Source organism: Pseudophryne corroboree, chromosome 3, assembly GCF_028390025.1.
Source record: "Pseudophryne corroboree isolate aPseCor3 chromosome 3, aPseCor3.hap2, whole genome shotgun sequence".
In the NCBI taxonomy this organism is placed as follows: domain Eukaryota; kingdom Metazoa; phylum Chordata; class Amphibia; order Anura; family Myobatrachidae; genus Pseudophryne; species Pseudophryne corroboree.
This window is the reverse complement of record NC_086446.1, coordinates 20,313,237-20,331,255: the sequence shown is the minus strand read 5'-3', so window position 1 is coordinate 20,331,255 and position 18,019 is coordinate 20,313,237. Positions and strand designations below refer to the sequence as shown.

General features: G+C 47.3%; 1 protein-coding gene across 1 annotated transcript in view; it reads left to right on the top strand.

The window, feature by feature from the left end:
- LOC135057079 (uncharacterized) overlaps positions 1–18,019 on the top strand; it is a 174,040-nt gene that overhangs the window by 45,501 nt on the left and 110,520 nt on the right. The window contains 1 exon segment of the mRNA XM_063962977.1: positions 1,188–2,163. Within this exon segment, the coding sequence (XP_063819047.1) occupies positions 1,188–2,163 (976 nt within the window).

Here is an 18,019-nt window from a genome sequence, read left to right as displayed (position 1 = left end):
TCAGCCTCCCTATGTCCCTCCTGTGGCTCCATAGGGTTTGTCTGTTGTCTTGAATGCCCTACAAGAGTCTCCATTTGAACCTCTTGAGTCGGTGGACCTTAAATGGCTTACAGCTAAGGTTCTTATTGGCTATTGCCTCTGCTAGAAGGGTATCAGACTTAGGCGCTTTGTCCTGTCGTCCACCCTTTTTGATATTTCATCGTGAACGAGCAGTTCTTCGAACTCGCCTCAGTTATTTGCCTAAGGTGATGTCACCATTTCACCGTAACCAAGAGATTGTAGATCCGACCTTCATCTCTTCTGAATTGTCCTCCAAAGAGCGGTCTTAGGATGTGGTAAGGGCTCTCCATATATATGTGGAGAGGACTTCCTCTATTAGGAGGTCAGATGCCTTTTTTGTACTGTTTGGTTGTTTTGTTGGCCTTTCAATAAGCAAACCTTAGTCAGATGGATAAGAATGGTGATTGCACAAACCTATGCACAGTCTGGACTCCCAGATCCTGCTGCTATTAAAGCCCATGCTAGTCGGTCTGTTGGACCTTCATGGTCGGCCCATCGTGGCGCGCCCGCAGAACAATTTTGCAAGGCAGCTATGTGGTCCTTGGTGAACACATTTATTAGGTTATATGCCTTTGATACTTCCGCCTCCCTGGATGCTTCCTTTGGACGCCGGGTTCTCATATCCGCTGAGCCGCGTCCTCTCCCTTGAGGAACTGCTTTAGTACATCCACTATGTATTCCCTGTGGTACACACTGTACCCCGCTACAGAAAAGATTTATGGTAGACTTACCATAGTTAAATCTCTTTCTGAGAGAGTACACTGGGTTCCACAGGGCGCCCACCCTGACGTACTTAGCTTCTTTGGGTTTGTATGGCATTAGCCGCTAGTCCCTTCTCCTGTCGTGAGAACGTGGTTCTGTGTGACTAACATCTGCTTTCTCTTTTACCTGCTCCTGCATTGGACTGGTTAACAAAACTGAGCACTCAGTGTCTGGAGGCGGGGTTATAGAGGAGGCCCCTGCAATGCATTCTGGGACAGTCTAAAGCTTTAGCCTGTTGGTGCCTCTGGATCAATATCCATCTCTACGCCCCGATGTATTCCCTGTGGAACACAGTGTACCTTGCAGAAAGAGATTTAACCATGGTAAGTTTATCATAAATCTCCATTTATATATGTATTATTTAGGGTGAATCTCTTACAAATATGACGGCAGAAGATATAGAGGGAGAAGTAGAGACGTATGTAACTGATATGAGGGCAGAAGAAACTGAGGAAGAAGAAGAGACATATGTGACCGATATGAAGGCAGAAGATACAGAGGGAGAAGAACAGACATATGTGACTGATATGAAGGCAGAAGATATAGAGGGAGGAGAAGAGACGTATGTGACTGATATGAAGGCAGAAGATACAGAGGGAGGAGAAGAGACGTATGTGACTGATATGAAGGCAGAAGATATAGAGGGAGAAGAAGAGACGTATGTGACTGATATGAAGGCAGAAGATACAGAGGGAGAAGAACAGACGTATGTGACTGATATGAAGGCAGAAGATATAGAGGGAGAAGAAGAGACGTATGTGACTGATATGAAGGCAGAAGATACAGAGGGAGAAGAAGAGACATATGTGACTGATATGAAGGCAGAAGATACAGAGGGAGAAGAAGAGACGTATGTGACTGATATGAAGGCAGAAGATATAGAGGGAGAAGAAGAGACGTATGTGACTGATATGAAGGCAGAAGATATAGAGGGAGAAGAAGAGACGTATGTGACTAATATGAAGGCAGAAGATATAGAGGGAGAAGAAGAGACGTATGTGACTGATATGAAGGCAGAAGATATAGAGGGAGAAGAAGAGACGTATGTGACTGATATGAAGGCAGAAGATATAGAGGGAGAAGAAGAGACGTATGTGACTGATATGAAGGCAGAAGATACAGAGGGAGAAGAACAGACGTATGTGACTGATATGAAGGCAGAAGATATAGAGGGAGAAGAAGAGACGTATGTGACTGATATAAAGGCAGAAGATATAGAGGGAGAAGAAGAGATGTATGTGACTGATATGAAGGCAGAAGATACAGAGGGAGAAGAAGAAATGTATGTGAGGGAAGATCAGCAGTGTATGGAGGCCAAAATCCCTTCAGATATCAGCACAGGTGAATAATAAGCACTTATTACAGGAAATAGTCACATATTCTCCTTGCACAATTACTACAAAAATCTCTCATACTTCACCCTCTTTTCAAACTAATGAGGGAAATGTATCTGCAAAGTGGGGGAGTCAGGAGCCATCAGCCCCTATTATACTCCTGCTCTCCCCCTCACATCATGTCACTGTGTGTTACCAGCCCAGAGATCTGACCAGTCTCCTCCCCACACTCTCTGGTGTATCTCATACATCAGGAGCCATCAGCCCCTATTATACTCCTGCTCTCCCCCTCACATCATGTCACTGTGTGTTACCAGCCCAGAGATGTGACCAGTCTCCTGTCCATACTCTCTGGTGTATCTCATACATCAGGAGACATCAGCCCCTATTATACTCCTGCTCTACCCTCACATCATGTCACTGTGTGTTACCAGGCCAGAGATCTGACCATTCTCCTCCCTACACTCTCTGGTGTATCTCATACATCAGGAGTCTTCAGCCCCTATTATACTCCTGCTCCCACTCACATCATGTCACTGTGTGTTACCATCCCAGAGATCTGACCAGTCTCCTCCCCATTCTGGTGTATCTCATACATCAGAATCCATTAGCCCCAATTATACTCCTGCTCTACTCCTCACATCATGTCACTGTGTGTTACCAGCCCACAGATGGGACCAGTCTCCTTCCCACACTCTCTGGTGTATCTCATACATCAGGAGCCATCAGCCCCTATTATACTCCTGCTCTCCCCCTCACATCATGTCACTGTGTTTTAAGCGATGTTTCTGAGTGCCACTGCTTGTTATGTTGTGCTGTATCTATTTGTTCCAGAGGGCACCAGAGCAGGAATTACCAAGTGGCAGCAATAGAGGGTCTAACAGCACCAGGGGAGCCCAAGCTGAGATATGTTTCCCTCTGTCACACTTCACAGGGATTGCCAAGCAGCAATAGAGGGTCTAACAGCACTGGGGGAGCCCAAGCTGAGATATGTTTCCTTCCGTCACACAAATCACAGGGATTGCCAAGCAGAAGCAATAGAGGGTCTAACGGCACCAGGAGAGCCCAAACTGAGATCTGTTTCCTTCCGTCACACTGATCACAGGGATTGCCAAGCAGAAGCAATAGAGTGCCTAACAGCACCAGGGGAGCCCAAGCTGAGATATGTTTCCCTCCATCACACTGATCACAGGGATTGCCAAGAAGGCGCAATAGAGGATCTAACAGCACCAGGGGAGCCCAAGCTGAGATATGTTTCCCTCCATGACACTGATCACAGGGATTGCCAAGCGGCAGCAATAGAGGGTCTAATAGCACCAGAGAGCCCAAGCAGAGGTGATCAGGTGATCAAGCTCCCAGAGCTAAACGTGCGTCACTTCCGGTTCCGGTGTCCAAATTTCCGTCCGCACGGACCGCAGACATCGGCACCCAGCTCCTGGCTCAGCGTCCCCTTTCCTCAGAGGGAAGGCACCCATCCAGGCACACGGGACCCCCTCTAACCATCCACACTGCCCACCAATGATCGGAGGCACCAGATGGCGAACTACACATTTGGTGAGGTAAACACCGGCAACGGCCGGGGAAATTGATCAAAATCTATATCTTCACATACCTCATATATTGTAAATGATCTTTTCTCTTACGTCCTAGAGGATGCTGGGGACTCCAAAAGGACCATGGGGTATAGACAGGATCCGCAGGAGACATGGGCACACTAAAAGACTTTGACTGGGTGTGAACTTGCTTCTCCCTCTATGCCCCTCCTCCAGATTCCAGTTAAACTCTGTGCCCAGGAGTGACTGGACACACACTAGGGGAGCTCTACAGAGTTTCTCTGACAAGACTTTGTTAGGTTTTTTATTTTCAGGGAGACCTGCTGGCTACATGCTCCCTGCATCGTGGGAGTGAGGGGAGAGAAGTCAGACCTACTTCTTCTGAGTTAAAGGCTCTGCTTCTTAGGCTACTGGACACCATTAGCTCCAGAGGGTTCGATCACTTGGTGCGCCTAGCTGCTTGTTCCCAGGGCCGCGCCGTCAACCCCCTCACAGCAGCCAGAAGAAAGAAGCCGGGTGAGTATATAGAAGAACAGAAGACTTCAGTGACGGCAGAAGACTTCAGTAACGAGGTACATTGCGGTGGTCGCGCTGCGCGCCATGCTCCCACACATACTCCAGCGGCACTTACAGGGTGCAGGGCGCAGGGGAGGGGGCGCCATGGTCAGCATGTTACTGAAGGTTAGACTGGCTAAAAAAGTTTTATTATAAGTGCCTAGGCACTAAATATAAGACCCCGCCAGTATAAATATTAAAAATTGCGCCGGACTACAGCGTGCCGGGAGGGGGCGTGGCTTAGCCCTCAGAGCTTACAAGCGCCATTTTCTCTCTTCACAGACTTGAAGAGATGCTGGCCCGGACCTACACTCTCCTGATCAAGTACAGGGAGCAAAATGGGGGGGGAGAACACAGTTATTGGTGCTATTATAACAGCGCAGACATCATATATTCTTTCTCATTATTATATGGGTGCTGGGGTGTGAGCTGGTAAACTCCCTTTGTGTTTCTCTATCAGGCTTCCCTGTGGGTCTGTCCCCTATAGCCATTGTGAGCGTGTGCGTGTCGGTATGGTGTGTCGACATGTCTGATGCTGAGTGCTCCTCCCCTGAAAAAGTTACTGGGGGCGCAGAGAAGGATTTGGGAGTGACTCTGTCGGCACCACCGACTGCTGATTGGGTGAATATGTTGAGTACATTGAATGCAAATGTGGCGTTGTCTAAAAGGCTGGATAAATCTGATTCTCAGACACAAACGTGGAGAAAATCCATGGAGGACGCCTTGTCTCAGGTACAGGTCCCCTCAGGGTCACAAAAGCGTTCATTTACCCAGATAGCTGATACGGATACCGACACAGACTCTGACTCCAGTGTCAACTATAGTGAGGCCAGTTTACATCCAAAGGTGGTTAAGAGTATTCAGTACATGATTGTGGCTATTAAAGATGTTTTACATATTTCTGAAGTACCGGCTGTTCCTGATACAAGGGTTTGTTTGTATAAGGGAAAGAAGCCTGAGGTGACGTTTCACCCCTCTCATGAACTGAACGCTCTTTGTGAAAAGGCTTGGGAATCGCCTGATAAAAGGTGGCAGATTCCCAAGAGAATTTTTATGGCATATCCTTTCCCCTCTGACAACAGGGAAAAATGGGAGTCCTCTCCCAATGTGGACAAAGCTCTGTCAAGGCTGTCCAAGAAGGTGGCACTTCCGTCTCCCGACACTGCTGCCCTCAAGGACCCTGCAGATCGTAAGCAGGAAATTACATTAAAGGCCATTTATGTCACTACGGGTGCACTCCTCAGACCTGCCGTGGCGTTGGCATGGGTGAGTAGTGCTATTGGTAAGTGGGCTGATAATTTGGCATCTGACATGGATACCCTGGATAGGGATAACATTCTTTTGACTCTTGATGATATCAGGGACACTGCAGCTTACCTAAAGGATGCGGCGAGGGATATTGGCCTCTTGGGATCAAGGGCAATGCCATGGCAGTCTCGGCCAGGAGAGCGCTGTGGATTCATCAATGGAATGCAGATCCCGACTCCAAGAAAGCTATGGAAGCCCTCCCATATAAAGGTAGTGTCTTGTTTGGTGACGGCCTCGCTTACCTGGTGTCTACAGCTACAGCGGGTAAGTAATCTTTTCTTCCTTATGTTTCAGCACAACAGAAAAAGGCACCCCATTATCGGATGCAGTCCTTTCGGCCTAATAAATACAAAAAAGGAAGAGGCTCGTCCTTCCTTGCTTCAAAAGGTAGAGGACGGGGACATAGGTCACCTGCTGTGTCAGGCTCCCAGGAGCAAAAGTCCTCTGCCAAGTCCACCGCATGACGCTGGGGCTCCCCTACGGGAGTCCGTGCCGGTGGGGGCGCGTCTTGAGTCAGGTCTGGTTTCACTTGGGCCTAGATCCCAAAGTCACAGTTGATTCCGACAACTCTGCTGTCTTTCTTGGGCATGATACTGGACACAGAACTGCAGAGAGTGTTTCTCCCAGCGGAAAAAGCTCTGGAAATCCAGACCATGGTCAAGGAGATTCTGAAACCAGCAAGAGTGTCGATCCATCAATGCACTCGGGTGCTGGGGAAGATGGTTGCAGCTTACGAAGCCATTCCGTAGGCAGGTATGCCCGGGTGTTTCAGTGGTACCTGTTGGACCAGTGGTCCGGGTCTCACCTGCACATGCACTGGAAAATAAGTCTATCTTCCAGGACCAGAATATCTCTCCTGTGGTGGCTTCAAAGTTCTCACCTCCTAGAGGGACGCAGGTTCGGGATTCAGGATTGGGTCCTGCTGACCACGGATGCAAGTCTCCGAGGCTGGGGAGCAGTCACACAAGGAAGAAGTTTCCAGGGAAAATGGTCAAGCCAGGAAGCTTGTCTCCACATAAACGTTCTGGAACTAAGAGCCATTTACAACGGCCTTCTGCAAGCGAAACACGTTCTTCAAGGTCTCCCTGTCCTGATTCAGTCGGACAATGTAACAGCGGTGGCATACGTTAACCGCCAGGGTGGAACAAAGCGGCGATGGCGGAGGCCACGAAAGCTCTTCTCTGGGCGGAAAAGCACGTGAGTGCTCTGTCAGCAGTCTTCCTTCTGGGCGTAGACAACTGGGAAGCAGACTTCCTCAGCAGACAGGATCTCCATCCAGGAGAGTGGGGTCTTCATCAAGAGATCTTTGCAGAAGTGACAAGTCGTTGGTGAATACCTCAAATAGACATGATGGCGTCTCGCCTCAACAAGAAGCTTCCGAGGTATTGTTCCATGTCAAGGGACCCTCAAGCCAGTGCGATGGACACCCTGTTAACTCCGTGGGTGTTTCAGTCAGTAGTGTTGAGGATCATAAGATGAACAAGGGTTCAGGCAGTACTCATTGTTCCAGATTGGCCACGGATGGCCTGGTATCCAGATCTTCAGGAATTGCTCATAGAAGATCCTTTGCCTCTTCCTCTCGGAGAAGATCTGTTACTGCAGGGGCCATGCGTATTTCAAGACTTACCGCAGCTGCGTTTGACGGCGTGGAGGTTGAACGCCAAATCCTAGCTCGAAAGGGTATTCCCGGGGAAGTCATCCACACTCTCCTTAAGGCTAGAAAGGAGGTCACAGCGAAGCATTATCACCGTATTTGGAGGAAGTATGTATCATGGTGTGAAGCCAAGAAAGCTCCAATGGAGGAGTTTCAGCTGGTGCGTTTCCTCCATTTTTTGCAGGCATGCGTGGATGCAGGCCTGAAATTGGGTTCCATAAAACTGCAGATTTCGGCTTTGTCTATTTTCTTTCAAAAAGAATTGGCCACCCTTCCAGAGGTTCAGACTTTCGTGAAGGGAGTGCTGCACATTTATTCTCCGTTTGTGCCACCCGTGGCACCGTGGGATATTGACGTTGTGTTGCAATTTCTTATGTCTCACAGGTTTGAACCTTTGCGAAAGGTTGAGTTGAAATTTCTCACTTGGAAAGTGGTCATGTTTTTGGCCTTGGCGTCCGCAAGACGGGTGTCAGAGTTGGCGGCTTTGTCTCACAAGAGCCCCTATTTGATTTTCCATGAGGATAGAGTGGAGTTGAGGACTCGTCAACAATTTCTGCTGAAGGTGGTTTCTTCGTTTCACATAAACCAACCCATTGTGGTGCCTGTGGCTACGGGTGCCTTGGCTGTGTCGAAATCTCTTGATGTAGTTAGAGCCTTGAAAATGTATGTCACCAGAACGGCTAAAATTAGGAAATCAGAGGCTCTGTTTGTTATGTGGGCTCCCAACAAGATTGGGGCTCCTGCTTCCAAGCAGACTATTGCACGCTGGTTCTGTAATACGATTCGGCATGCTCATTCTTCAGCTGGTTTGCCGTTGCCGAAGTCAGTGAAAGCCCATTCTACCAGGAAGGTGGGCTCGTCTTGGGCGGCTGCCCGAGGTGTCTCAGCGCGTTACCCGCTCAGCGAAGGAATGCAGTGCAGGGAGGCACTGGGACGGATAGGCGCTTCCCCTGCTCTGCATTCCTTCCCTGCTGCGCCGTCCTGTCCACCCTGCTGCTGCTGCCACTGCTGTGTCTGTCACTGTATGACAGGCACTGGCAGCGGGCACCTGCAGTATGAAACGCCTCCTCCCTCCCCTCACCTCATCTCATCTGTGTGAGAGCGCCGAGTACTGGGCAGAAGGGGGCGGAGCTACACTGGACAGTAGGGGGCGTGGCTAGATGAATCATAAGGGGTGGAGCTACACGGACCTGGCTGCTGTACAGAGAGAGACTGGATTAGGTAAGTGGAGGGTGAGAGAGAAGTTTGTGTGTGTGTGTGTGTGTGTGTGTGTGTGTGGATTGTGTGTATGTGAGGTATGTCTGTGCGCGTGCTCTATGGACGCCACTACTGGGGGGGCATAACGTATAAGGATGCTATTACTACAGGGGGGCATTACGTGTAACAACGCTACTACTGGGGGGGCCATTACGTCTAAGGACGCTACTACTACTGGGATTGGGGGCATTACGTATAAGGACGATACTACTACTGGGGTGCACTACGTATAAGAACGCTACTACTACTGGGGGGGCATTACGTATAAGGACGCTACTATTACCGGGAGGGCATTACGTATAAGGACGCTACTATTACCGGGAGGGCATTACGTTTAAGTACGATACTACTACTTGGGGGCATTATGTATAAGGACGCTACTATTACCGGGAGGGCATTACGTATAAGGATGATACTACTACTGGGGGTGCACTACGTATAAGGACACTACTACTACTGGGGGGGGCATTACATATAAGGACGATACGAGTACTTGGTGGCATTATGTATAAGGACGCTACTATTACCGGGAGGGCATTACGTATAAGGATGATACTACTACTGGGGGTGCACTACGTATAAGGACGATACTACTACTTGGGGGCATTATGTATAAGGACGCTACTATTACCGGGAGGGCATTACGTATAAGGATGATACTACTACTGGGGGTGCACTACGTATAAGAACGCTACTACTACTGGGGGCATTACGTATAAGAACGATACTACCACTGGGGGTGCACTAGGTATAAGGACACTACTACTACTGGGGGGGCATTACGTATAAGGATGATACTACTACTTGGGGGTATTATGTATAAGGACGCTACTACTACTGGGGGAAGGGCATTACGTATAAGGATGCTACTACTGCGGGGGGCATTATGTATAAGGACGGTGCTTCTACTGGGGGCGCATTACGTATAAGAACGCTACTACTACTGAGATGGCATTACGTATAAGGACGCTAATACATTATGTATAATGACACTACTACTACGGGTGTGCATTATGTATAAGGACACTACTACTACGGGGGTGCATTATGTATAAGGACACTACTACTACGGGGGTTCATTATGTATAAGGACACTACTACAGTGGGCATTATGTATAAGGATGCTACTACTACTGGAAGGGCATTATGTATAAGGATGCTACTACTACTGGGGTGCATTACATATAAGGACGCTACTACTACGGGTGGGGCATTACATAAAAGGACGCAACTACTACGGGTGGGGCATTACATATAGGATTAATAAGATTGTGCTACATTGGGGCGTAATTTTAAATGGGGGTACTACTGTGTGGCCATGCCCCTTACTTGTGAGACCACACCCCTTTTCCCGGCGCGCGCCATAGGAATATGGGAGGGCACAAATTTATAGTTTGCAGGGGGGCGACAAAACACCCTAGCACTGGTGGTCGGGTTCAAACACTTTTGCTAAGTTCTACAAATTTGATACCCTGGCTGATGAGCACCTCATGTTTGATCAATCGGTGCTGCAGAGTCGTCTGCACTCTTCCGCCCGGTCTGGTGCTTTGGTATAGCCCCATGGTCCTTTTGGAGTCCCCAGCATCCTCTAGGACGTAAGAGAAAATAAGATTTTACTTACCGGTAAATCTATTTCTCGTAGTCCGTAGAGGATGCTGGGCGCCCGTCCCAAGTGCGGACTTCTTCTGCAATACTTGTATATAGTTATTGCTTACATAAGGGTTATGTTATAGTTTATCGGTTGAACCGAGGCTATGTTGTTGTTCATACTGTTAACTGGGTAGTTTATCACAAGTTATACGGTGTGATTGGTGTGGCTGGTATAGATCTCGCCCTTAGATTTACAAAAATCCTTCCTCGTACTGTCCATCTTCTCTGGGCACAGTTTCCTTAACTGGGGTCTGGGGGAGGGGCAGGGAGGGAGGGGCCAGTGCATGCCGGAGTCCGGGGCTTTTTTGGAGTGCCCTATCCAGCCCGTCTATCCCGTCGTTACTCTGTCATTTCAGCCACATCTGAGTGTCGTCTGGACTGGACCCTTGGATACAGGATATAGGGGTATATTTACTAAGCTCCCGATTTTGACCGAGTTGGTGTTTTTTCTTCAAAGTGACCCCACTTAACCTCGCAGTCTACCGCAGCCCGCAAAGTTCCCCCACTGGATATAATGTAGCGGTGGTACGCTACATTGTATCCACTGTACTCCGCCTGACTGACAGTGCAGGCGCGCACAGCCAATCAGGAGAGTGCCATGACGTGGCACTCCCTGATTGGCTGAAGGGACCCTCTTTGACAGGAGTCACGGGGGGTCCCGCCAGATGGGGAAAGGGGTTCCATGTGTAAACATGGGGACCCCTTTCAGGGCGTGGACCGGGCATTTTTTTTTTTTTTTTTATCAAGTACGTCGATTATAACTTTCAAGAAGAGGGCCGATCTACACAGGATTCTTTGTAAGTATAATTTTATTGACAGGTACTCGTGGATTCTAGAGGAGAAGAGGACCGTCGTCCTCCCCCGCATGCTGGTACTTGTGGTATTCCAAGCACCAGCTTGCGGGGGAGGCCTGCTAGGTCTTGTAGTTCTGCTACAAAAAACAATATTCTTTTTTGACACAAGGCTATCGTCCCCCCTATCCATTGCCCAGGGATGGGGGGACAGCCTCGGGCTTCATCCCTGGCCCTTAGGTGGCTTGTGGGGGGACCCCTTGATTTAAGGAGTCCTCACTCCAGGGTACCCCGGCCAGGGGTGACTAGTTGGTGATTTAATGTCCGGGCCGCAGGGATCAATATAATAGTGTCCCCCGGCTGTGTCATTATATCTCTGACTAGTGAAGCCTGGTGCTGGTGTTTAAAATACGGGGGACCCCTACGTTTTTTTTGCACCAGGACCAGGCGACAGAGCAATTCTTCTGGAAGCTATCCAAAAATTGGTAGTGTACGAGGTCATTGTTTCAGTTCCGCCTCATCAGTGGAACAAAGGTTGCTATTCAAACCCTTTTTTGTGATACCGAAGCTGGATGGCTCGTTACGGCCAATTCTGAAATTAAAATCTTTGAACCCTTATCTCAGGGAGTTCAAGTTCAAGATTGAGTCTCTGAGAGCTGTCATCTCAGGACTGATGGAGGGGGAATTCCTGGTGTACATGGACATCAAGGATGTGTACCTCCACATTCCCATTTGGTCGCCGCATCAGGCATATCAGGTTTTAAAGAAGAAGGAAAAAAATCGGCTGCGCTTGGGGTGCTTTACAAAGAGGTATAAATCATGGAGAGTTGACAGATTTATATAAAAAACAGATTTATTATCTTAAAAGTACATCAGCAAATCATGTATAACATGGTAGATAAATAACTGTACTCTGAAACACCGTTATATAACTCACAGTATCTATCCAGCTCTATGTATAATGTTCCCCTAATTTAGGTTTCGGATTGTTACTTATTATCAATTGTAACCAATATAAAGCTCAAGTGGATACAATTAAACTCTGCAATGAATTGTAACTTAAAAATGAATAAAGACAACAGAAAGTTTTTCTTTCTCCACTCCAGTAACAAAGAAGCAAGGGCCCAGCGAAAGAATGGAATAAATTAGGCAATATGCAGTTTTTACCTCTCCTGTGGGCTGGTGCTACCGAGCGTCCTCGGTACAGTCCTATATTGGGCCCACCATGTGATGTTTAAGGAGAGGGATATGGTGGAACGATGTTGATCCCAATTTGCTGTTGGATGAGTGAGTCCCAAATGCAAGATGATAATTGTGTTTTACCTAGGGCTGGTGGAAATCCTTTAGGTGCCCTGAGCATAGGTAATAGCACACGCTGTTGCCGCTAATTGCGGTGGAGACTCACAGGTGCAGTGCAGGTCGGACCTGCCGCCTCGGCATGCACAGGAATGGAACGCTGTCCCGTATCCAAGGAGCTATTTGAAATGATACTGGCTGGCGTTACCAGATCAGATGTAGCTGTATGGCGGTGATGCAGGTTGTGGTTTTCCCACTGCCGGGGAACAACTGTTAGAGCTTACAATGTCCCGCGGCTCGTGTCAGCCGTCAGACGCCGTTCAGAGATGGCGGTGTGGCCGCCGTGCAGGCTGAAAAACTCTCCGTGAAGGGCAGAGTTTCTTGGAGCTGTGGGACTGTGGTGTCGGTGAATCGGAGACAGAAACGGGGGAGGAGCCTAACGCGTTTCGTCACGATTAACGTGACTTTTTCAAAGGAATACCTCCTCCACTGGGTGCATCCTATATATAGCATTAATAGGTATACTGTCATGTGTAGCTAATAAAAACTAATTAAAACTCTATTAAGAAGTCAACTCTCCAATTATTTAACACCTGAGTGACTATCAGTGTGTTTGTCTGAAAAATTTCAATATACATATATATATAGATATAATTAACCATATTGAAAATAAAAAAACTAAAATTTAGAAACAATAAAAATATATTTATCATAAAGTTGTAGTTAAATGCCTATTAAATAAGTAGGTCTTATAGATTCCATATTCAATAATGTACTAAGGCGCAGGAGATTAAGGACAGCATGATAGCGATTTTATTGAGATCACAGCGGAGGTGCTATTAATCATTCATGATACGATAAGAGAGACCATAGGGGGCATGATTTGACTAGAACATACCACGATTTTTTATTCTTTCGTGGCATAATAAGAAGACAGACAGATTGGTTTACATTGGTTATAGTCAATGACTGGGACCCAATGTATTAAATAGAATTAATTATACATAGATTAGATACTATCCTGTATTTGATGTAGATGAAAAATATATATCGTGCCCGTAAAGGGATTGTATTTAATATATGCTAATGTTTTTATATACTGGGCGGTATACTGAGGACAGCGGGCCATAGACCAGAAATACCCCCCCCGTAAATGGGTGAATACTGTATATGGTATATTATATAATGTATCCCCTAGATAGGGACATATTTGTACATAGTCTGACATGGACACCCATACCAGTATGCAGCATAAAGAAATTTGTTCATGATTTTGAGATATACCTCAGATCATATTAGGGGTCGAATTCAATTGTTTCGTTGAGTCCCTCGGGAACGAGGGTTTTCAACTGATGTATCCAAAAGTTTTCTCTTTGGCACAGTTTCCTGTATCTATCACCTCCCCTAGGGGTTGATGGGATGGTTTCAATGCCTATGAGGTGAACATGCTGAGGGTTCTTTTCATGGAATTCTGCAAAGTGTCGAGAGACACTATGCAGGGAATATCCCTTTAAAATATTGCGCCTGTGTTCTAAAAAGCGAATTTTCAATTTACGTGTAGTCCGTCCTACATAGATCAGTCTGCAACTACAGACTAGTATGTATATGACAAACACACTGTTGCAATTGATAAATGAACCAATTGTAAATTGTGTATTATCTGATGATAAGAAAATTTTGGTTTTATTCTTTATATATGAACAGGTTAGGCATTTGTTCGCACCACATTTAAAGCAGCCTCTTGTTTTGGTTAGCCATCCCAAAGAATCAGGTAATTTATCTGACTGCAATGAGGTTCTTCTATCAATAAAAAAACTTGGTGAAAGGTGTTGTTGTAGATTGCTAGAACGTTTGAAAATAACTGATGGTTTTCTCAGGTTATCTCAGGTTTTCACTGTTAGACGATCACTATCAGTTTCAGGCACTGCCGTTCGGTCTCTCCATGGCACCGAGGGTCTTCACCAAGGTGATGGCAGAGATGATGGTTCTCCGCAAGCAGGAGTTGAACATAATTTCATATCTGGACGATCTCCTTATCAAGGCGTCATCCAGGGAGAAGTTGTTAAGATCCATTGCTCTCACGACACGTCTGCTCAAGGAGCACGGTGGGATCCTGAACCTTCCAAAGTCTCATCTGGGGCCGACAGGGAGGCTGTCTTTCCTGGGGATGATTTTCGACATGGAGGTTCAGAGGGTGTTTCTACCAGTAGAGAAAGCATTGGTGATACAAATAATGGCCCAGGATGTCTTGAAGCCTTCCCGGGTATCGGTTCATCAGTGCATCCGCCTTCTGGTGAAGATGGTTGCCTCTTACGAGAATCTGCAGTACGGAAGGTTTCATGCTCGATCCTTTCAGCTGTATCTCTTCGACCAGTGGTCAGAAATTCGCCTACATATGCACCAGAGGATACGTCTGATCAAAAGCCAGGATTTAGCTCCTCTGGTGGCTACAACTACCACACCTTCTGGAAGGCCAAAGGTTCGGAGATCAGGACTGGATCCTTCAAACCCCGGGTGCAAGTCTAAGAGGTTGGGGAGCAGTCACTCAGGGAGAAACCTTCCAAGGAAGGTGGTCGTATCAAGAATCCCTTCTTCCAATAAACATCCTGGAGCTAAGGGTCGTGTACAACTGCCTTCTTCAAGCAGCACGCCTTCCTCAAGCAGCACACCTTCTACAGGATCGAGCTGTTCAGGTGCAGTCTGACAACGTGATCACAGTGACCTACATAAACAGACAAGGCGGAACAAAGAGCAGGGCTGCAATGTCGGAGGTGTCAAGAATCCTCCTCTGGGCAGAAAGGCACGCAGTGGCAATGTCAGCAATCTTCATTCCGGGAGTAGACAACTGGGAAGCAGACTTCCTCAGCAGACACGATCTCCATCCAGGATAGTGGGGCCTTCATCCGGAGGTGTTCAAGGAGGTAACTGGTTGATGGGGGGTTTCTCACATAGACATGATGGCCTCCCGCCTCAACAAGAAGCTATGGAGGTACTGTTCCAGATCGAGAGACCCGCAGGCAGTGGTGGTGGACGCACTGGTAACACCATGGGTGTTCACGTCTGTGTATGTATTCCCTCCACTTCCTCTGATTCCAAAAGTTCTTCAACTTGTAAGAAGAACAAAGGTTCTCCCAATCCTCATTGCTCCAGACTGGCCAAGGAGGGCTTGGTACGCGGATCTGCTGGATCTTCTGCTGGAAGATCCAAGGCCCTTACCTCTTCAGGAGGATCTGCTGCTGCAGGGGCTTATCAAGACTTGCCACGTCTATGTTTGATGGCATGGCGGTTGAGTGCCAGATCTTAGCTCGGAAGTGTATCTCGATGGATGTGATTCATACCCTGATACAAGCTAGGAAGGTGGTAACGACTAAACATTACCATCGCATTTGGAAAAAATATGTGTCTAGGTGTAAATCCAAGAAATTTCCTGTGGTGGAGTTTCAACTTGGACGTTTCTCCTTTTCCTGTAAGCAGGTGTGGATATTGCCCTGAGATTGGGCTCCATCAAGGTCCAGATCTCAGCTTTGTCCATTTTTTTCCAAAAACAATTAGCTGTCCTCACTGAGGTTCAGACCTTTTCGAAAGGGGTTCTGCCCATCAAGCCTCCCTTTGTGGCACCAGTGGCACCCTGGGATCTTGATGTGGTATTGCAGTTCCTGCAATCTAATTGGTTTGAGCCTCTACAGGAGGCTGAAATCAAGATTATCACGTGGAAGGCGGTCACTTTGTTGGCCTTAGCTTCTGCTTGACACGTGTCGGAATTGGGGGCTTTGTCCTGTAAAAGTCCCTATCTGATCTTCCATGAAGATAGGGCGGAACTCCGGACTCGTCCGCAGTTCCTGCCTAAGGTTGTTTCAGCCTTTCATATCAATCAACCTATTGTGGTGCCAGTGGCTACTGACTCCTCAATTGCTTCAAAGGCCTTGGATGTTGTGAGGGCTTTGAAGATTTATGTGAAGAGGACCGCTCATCATAGAAAAACTGACTCACTGTTTGTCCTCTATGGTCCCAAGAAATTTGGGTGTCCTGCTTCTAAGCAGTCAATTTCACGCTGGACCAGTTTCACCATCCAGCATATATATTCTATGGCAGGCTTGGTGTGTCCAAAATCCGTAAAGGCCCATTCTACTCATAGGGTGGGCTCTTCCTGGGCGGCTGCCCAGGGTGTCTCGGCTATATAGCTTTGCCGAGCAGCTACTTGGTCTGGGTAGAACATGTTTGCTAAGTTTTATAAGTTCGATACTTTGGCCTCTGATGACCTCAAGTTTGGTCAAGCAGTTTTGCAGAAGCCTCCGCGCTCTCCCTCCCGTTCTGGGAGCTTTGGTACATCCCCATGGTACTAATATGGACCCCAGCATCCTCTAGGACACAAGAGAAAATAGGATTTGAATTACCTACCGGTAAATCCTTTTCTCGCAGTCCGTAGAGGATGCTGGGCGCCCGCCCAGCGCTTCGTTTTCCTGCATTGGTTTTATAGTTCGGTACTGCCTGGTTCCTAGGTAAGTTCTGCGTTGTTTACCGTTTCAGTACTGTTTCAGCTGTTGCTGAGTTCTCCGGCCTGTTGGTCGGTTTTGCCTGTTGTCTGATCTGGTATGAATCTCTCCACTATCTGTGTATTTCCTTCTCTCGAAGTATGTCGTTTCCTCAGGCACAGTTTCTAGACTGAGTCTGGTAGGAGGGGCATAGAGGGAGAAGCCAGCCCACACTCTCAAACTCTAAAAGTGCCAATGGCTCCTGGTGGACCCGTCTTTACCCCATGGTAATAATATGGAGCCATCGCTGTGCCATTACATTGGCCCTTCTTATGTTGGGGGTGTTTATTATAGACTCTTTCGAAAAGTTAGTGAAGGAAGATCTTGAGAAAACAACTTTCAAACCTTGTAGGAATCTAAACTTAAGTAGAAAACAAAGGGAAGCAATAAAAACACTTAAAAGCAATGGTCAAGGAGTTAAAAAGTGTCAGTCTATAAGAAAGGAGAGAGACACTTATGGGAAACCCCTGAAACAACCTCTAAAAACGGTGTTTGTGACCTTTTTTATAAATTTCCTCTTCTATTGCTGGGATCATTTGTCTGTATATGTTGGTATTTGGTGCAGGTGTACACCACGAGAGAAGGACCAGCTGCTAATCCAGTAGGTGCTGTATAAGAGAACAAAACGTTTTGTGCCATGCCTGAACATAGTTCCTGCTAATTCTATATTATCCTTGGTTATTGCCTTTGCCATTTGTTTCCTTTTGTGCTTCTCTACCACAGCTCAGCCTGCTAGCCTCCCTACCTAGCTGCACTGTGCTCAGTTACCTAACCACATATATTGTCCCACCCACTGCTGCTGTGACCCGTATCCTGCCAGTTACCTAGGGTGTGCCCTTCCCTTGTTGGCTATCAGTCTGCCTAGCGTTATTACTGTAAATTATTCTGTGGTCTCCAGCCAATTGTGTAATCCCATCCTGCTCGAGGTTTAAGACCTGGTGGCATCCTAAGTACTGGTGTGTACATAAAACACTAAGGGAACAGAGGGGGATGTTACAGGCAGAAGAACCTCACAGTGGCTCTAGGAGGCTCATACAATTGTGCTGGAGTTCCATAACAATAAGAGGAAAGACCTGGTAGTCTTGTAAATCTTCAAGGCACATTTAGTTGGGGCTGTCAAAATTTCTTAGCACCGGCACCTACAGGGGACTTGTGCAAGGCTGCAGTTGTCTTCACTCTACAAACACCTCTTGTATTTCACCAATTCTGTAGGCACACAATGTGGAAAGAAAATCCTTTAAGTTATGGTGCAATAATGTGTATAACA